Source organism: Trypanosoma equiperdum (assembly GCF_001457755.1).
Source record: "Trypanosoma equiperdum strain OVI genome assembly, contig: ctg_1183, whole genome shotgun sequence".
Lineage (NCBI taxonomy): Eukaryota > Euglenozoa > Kinetoplastea > Trypanosomatida > Trypanosomatidae > Trypanosoma > Trypanosoma equiperdum.
The window spans coordinates 8,814-13,784 of record NW_027123153.1 but is presented as its reverse complement, the minus strand read 5'-3'; the positions used below and the strand labels follow the sequence as shown (position 1 = coordinate 13,784).

The 4,971-nt window shown below is 37.7% G+C and overlaps 1 protein-coding gene across 1 annotated transcript; it reads right to left on the bottom strand.

Annotated features, from left to right (window-relative positions):
• Positions 1-2,604: 2,604 nt before the first annotated feature.
• Positions 2,605-3,591, bottom strand: TEOVI_000648000 (Trypanosome variant surface glycoprotein (A-type), putative; the record flags this gene model as incomplete). The annotated part of the gene is made up of 1 exon (XM_067220565.1): positions 2,605-3,591. The coding sequence occupies one exon, from the start codon at positions 3,589-3,591 to the stop codon at positions 2,605-2,607; it is 987 nt and encodes a 328-aa protein (XP_067076666.1).
• Between the last annotated feature and the right edge of the window lie 1,380 nt (positions 3,592-4,971).

Sequence of the window (4,971 nt, the reverse complement as noted above, 5' to 3'; positions counted from 1 at the left end):
AATATGAGCCTACACCATCCTTGTGTTGCATGCATTTGAACGACAAACATAAAGACTCTTGGATTCTCAGGAACATTTTCTATTTGTTGTGTTATATACTTTATGATCTTGAATGGATGAAGTGCCTACACACACTAAATGAGATAGCAACAGTAAGAGTAAAGTTCTCGGGATACAAAAATTCATGATCTAATATATCTTTCAAATTTGAGAAGGTTAGAAGAAGATATTAGAAACCTTAATAAAATATTAGTTACAATAATAAGGTGTTTTCATAATTTACTCCTTGGTTTTGTTATTTAACTGTTGAAGGATGTGTGGAAGGCGGCTGCTGCTTATCTTGGTCACGAATCTATGGGTTGTGTTTTATAATTTATATTCAGCCACAACACCTAGTGCTACATACTACTTGAATTCCGCGTTTTTTATAATTCTCTATTCGTTGTCAGTCGAATTATAAAAATTTCAGTATTTGTTGCACTGAATGATTATAATTTACTGAGAATTTCACTACTTTCAGGATCTATACCCAATTATAATTCGCTTTCATCATGGGATTTCAATCAGCATAACTTTATGAACTGCTGTTACTTTTTTCCACAATCATCTATACTGTAGCATCTATCCTTTTTTGTGCAAAATGTAGAGCTCCATTTCTGCTGATGTATTATTTTCTTATATTCTGTGCTGTCCTGTATACCCATTTTCTTTAATATTTATGTTGATTCTTCTTGCCTTACTGTGGCTGCTTCTTCAGATAACGTAGTGAATCCATTTTGCTTTTGCACTGGACTCTTTCTCAATTTCATTGTCCCGTCAATTTTATGCTTGTGTGTTATAATTCCCATAATTTTTTTGCTTGAGCATACGCATATTCTATCAATTCCTTTTCCCTTCTTAGCGTATCTACCTTTACTATAACAATATTCCTCGTTTTTAAACTCATTTATTTATTCACATATTACACTTTCCATTGTCTTAAATTGTTTTATATTGTTTTGTAATGTGTCTAAATCACCGCCATTTCTATTATAATATTAATATATATCACACTCACAACACTCTCCTATCATTATCATTACTGTTTTCACTACAGCTGAAATTTATAAAGTAATAAAATAAAGAAAATTAGAATAACACTTATTTTACCTGCCATATCGCCACACTACTTTACACTCGGAGGCTACTTTTATACAAATTTTACTGAAATTTAATATTATATTTTTTACACTTCTAATTTACACAAAGTTTACTCACTTTCATCAAAAAGTGTGATAATATCTCAATATTTAGAAAATGTAACAAATTGTATCCTGAAAGGAAATCTTTATGAACTTTTATAAACTTCAAAAATTTAAGCAAAAGGCTTTTACAAATAATTATTAAAATTGTTATGTTAGAACACAAAATGCAATCAAAAGAGGAACCTTAGTTACAACAGAATTGGCTCCTGTGGTATCTGTGTTCTGTGGTGTTCTTGCTTCTGCTGCTACTCTAGCTTTGCACTCCCCATCTTCGAATTCACACCCATCCTTTTTGTTGCATTTACCCTCGTCGGTTTCTTCCTTGCACACTTCTGTCTTTTTGGGGCTTTTCTTTTACGTTTAGTGTGTAACGCTTGAGCATATGGATTCAAAAAAAAATAATAATAAAAAAAGGTTGGTCGGCTGCTGGTCGGAGAAGGGACTGCGGTAATTTTTAAAAAAAATTTGCACCGCAAAACGCATAACTGAGATTCACAGAATCAAAAAAAGTAACAAATCGAGGAGGTAGCGGGGGTGAAAAATAAGAAGGAAAAGATTCCTGATGCATGAATAAGGATTAGGGTTTGCATCAAGATAGAGTCGCTGCATCGTTAAGAAAAACTAAAGTCGCGACGCTTCACTGCTAATAAAAATAAAATTATTAGTAAGAAGAAAAAATGAACATAACCCTAACCCTCAACACTTCACCCGGGTCCTTAGCTGGATAACCCTCCCTAATCCCCTAACCTTCCTACCTACCTTCCCTGCTTTTTTGTTTTTCTGGAGAAAAAACTGAAAAAAAGGATAAACTTCACTCATCAAAAAAATTTAAAGAAAATGGACAATCAACAAAAAATTAATAAATTTTCAGGTAACTTACGTGTTAAAATATATCAATTTTCGGCAAGGAAAAATTGAAGAAGAGAATTATGCGAGAATAAAAAACGCAAGTCAAAGATGCGCCTTGTTAATCACAAATGAATTTCTTCCTGTGTTGTTTGTTTTATCATCTTTCCCTGCTTCCTTTTCTACCGCTGCTTCCTTCCCCTTGTCACTTAGTACGCATTTTGGCTCTTCTTTTTTGTCTTTTTCGTACTTGCAGTTGGCGTTGTTTCTACAAGTGTCTGCATCTTTTGAGTCAGCGCAAATCTCTGTCATTTTTTTGTGTCTACCTTTGTAGTTTCCTGTTCTTTCTTGAGGTCGGCTTCAAGTTGCTTTATTTTTTGTTCGGCTGTGTTGGCTGCTTGAGTTTCGTAGTACTCTACTATTGTCAAAAGATGGCCAATATCATTTATATCTTCTAGGGATGTTTGTCCTTTGCTGTCATCTTTGTACACCTTGTTCTCTATTTCTGTGGTTTTTATTTTTCCCATATCGCCATATCCACTTCATTTTCTGCGTCTTTCAGAGTCGTGCTTATTGTCTGTTCTGCTGTTTTGCCGTCGGTGTCGTCATTGTAGGCCGACGTTTTGTTAAGTATTAGTGTGTTCGCTAGCTTCTTCGCTGCGAGTACTGTTTTTGTTGTTGCCACTTTGGCCCGGGTGTGTTCCGCCCCTTTGCCGACCTTGCCGACCATCAAGGCGATTAGCGCTTCTCCAGCTTGTTTGTAGGCCTCAGGTGCAGTATAAGTGATTCCGGCTTGTAGGGCTGGTTTTGTTTCGGCGGTGATGTCGCCGCTGCTGTAGCTTGTTGGCGTGTAACCTGCTGCAAATTTGAGTGGGGCCTGTATTGTTTGGTCTTGAATTATGCTTTCATCGTTGTGGTTTGTTAGGCTGCATTTGGAGGAAGTCGACCCTGTTTCCTTGGTGCCGCCCCCCGCCACTAGGTTATTGTACAAGCTTGTCTGGTCGAGTGTGTTGTTGCCCGTGTTTGCTTCGTGTGCGTCCCTGGCCTGTAGTCCGCATTCGCCAAGGACGGTCGTTCCTTGTACGGCGTTTCTGTTGCTGCCATTTTCGAGGCATCCGTGAGTTTGTGTGCCACCGTAGGCGCTTGTTGCTATTGTTAGGAATTCTACTATGCGGCCCTGCAAATAGCTTGCCTTTGCTGTTGCGTCTATGGTCTTTTTTACACCGTTTATCATCTCAGTGTTTGTAATTTTGCCGTGCTGGGTTAGCCCGGCTGCTGCTATTCTGGCCGCTTTCTTGTCGGTTCCCGAAGCACGTCTAGCATAGATCATTACCTTCAGTAGATCGGCTATTGCCGAATTTTGTGCTGTTAGGCTCTTCTGCAGGTTAGTTTCTGCAGTTGTTGCCGATGCCGCAAGTTTGTCTGCACCACCGCATAGCGGTTTCCGGGCCCCGTGGTTTATTGCGTTTCCCGCTGCGCTTTCGGTTTTCTGCGACAACATGCTCAGAAGCAACGCCTTTACAGTTAGAAGGATTATTGAGCCTTGCTTTTTTTCCACTGCATATCGCTGATTTTCGTCGAAGCGTACCACGTTACTGGTCGTGTCGGTTCTCTATAGTCGATTTTTTACAAAGAAAGGAGGTGCATGTGGCTTGCCAGCTGTAAGATGTAGCCCACTATGGCCTCGTGTCGTTGGGATTTTTAGTTTTCCGATATGGTCGCTGCCAGTCCCTCAGCTTCCCTGCGCTCCTTCGGCGCTAGAGAAAGTCTTCTGGCGCTGTTGGTTATTCAACGGACATGGTTTAGGTGCAGTAAATTTACCTTTGGCCGCTCTTTTATAATTAATATACACAGGCAAATCGAAAAGTTACAAATAACCACCTATACCGGTGTTGCTAGTGTTTCCATGTTGAAACACTACTGATTTTGCAGCATAAATATGTTCTTATCGCAGGTTTATATGTTTGCTTGTAGCTAATTGAAAACATTATTTTAATATTTTTCGATACCGGTATATTTTATTTATGATTTTCTTCCTTTACATCTCAATATTACCCCAACTTATCACCCTTACACTGGCTTCTGCGTGATCTCTGGGTGTCGTTACCTGTGAACATTTAATTCCTAGCGCTTAACAGTGTAAAAAATTACGTTTTATGCTTCAATCAGTGGGTCCTCTACGTTGTGTCTTTACGGACTACAACCGCTTCTAAAACCGCCGGTTTCCGTGGCAGGTTTTCGCTAAAAGTTTGTAGTGTCGCTTGTGCCTTCTTTGCTGATCGATTTTGTGTTAAAAAATCCTGCGGCAATCTGGTTTTTAATCCTATCCACTAACTGAGGCTCAGACACCGCTGACTTACTCTTTCTTAGTCTTCTTTCGTGTGGTGTTTGTAGTGTTGGTTCTCGGGAAGCAGTTGCAGGCCATATTATGAGCTATGTTGTTTTAAAACGCAATATAAAGAGTTCTGTCGACTGAAAGTTACCTATTATAAAGGTTTAGAATCACTATTATAAAAAAATATAAGCACTCACAACCTAATCCTATTATTATTATTATTGTCATTATCACTTAACACCATTACCATTATCATCCTAACTAATATCTATAAAAAATAAACATCACGAACAAAATTAGAATAGCATTGTTTTTTCATATCCTACCACTCTTCTACTTTAAACCCATAGCCCACTATAATACAAAAATAACATATTTTCTAAATTTTCACATTTTTTAAAGGATTCACAAAAAATTGTTAAAATATATCAAAGTTTCTGAATATAGCATACATCGTTAGATTTTTATAATACTAAAGTACTACAAAACTCGCAAAAGCTGCAGAAATCAAATCAAATATCTTATTTACAATAACACTACCATTTA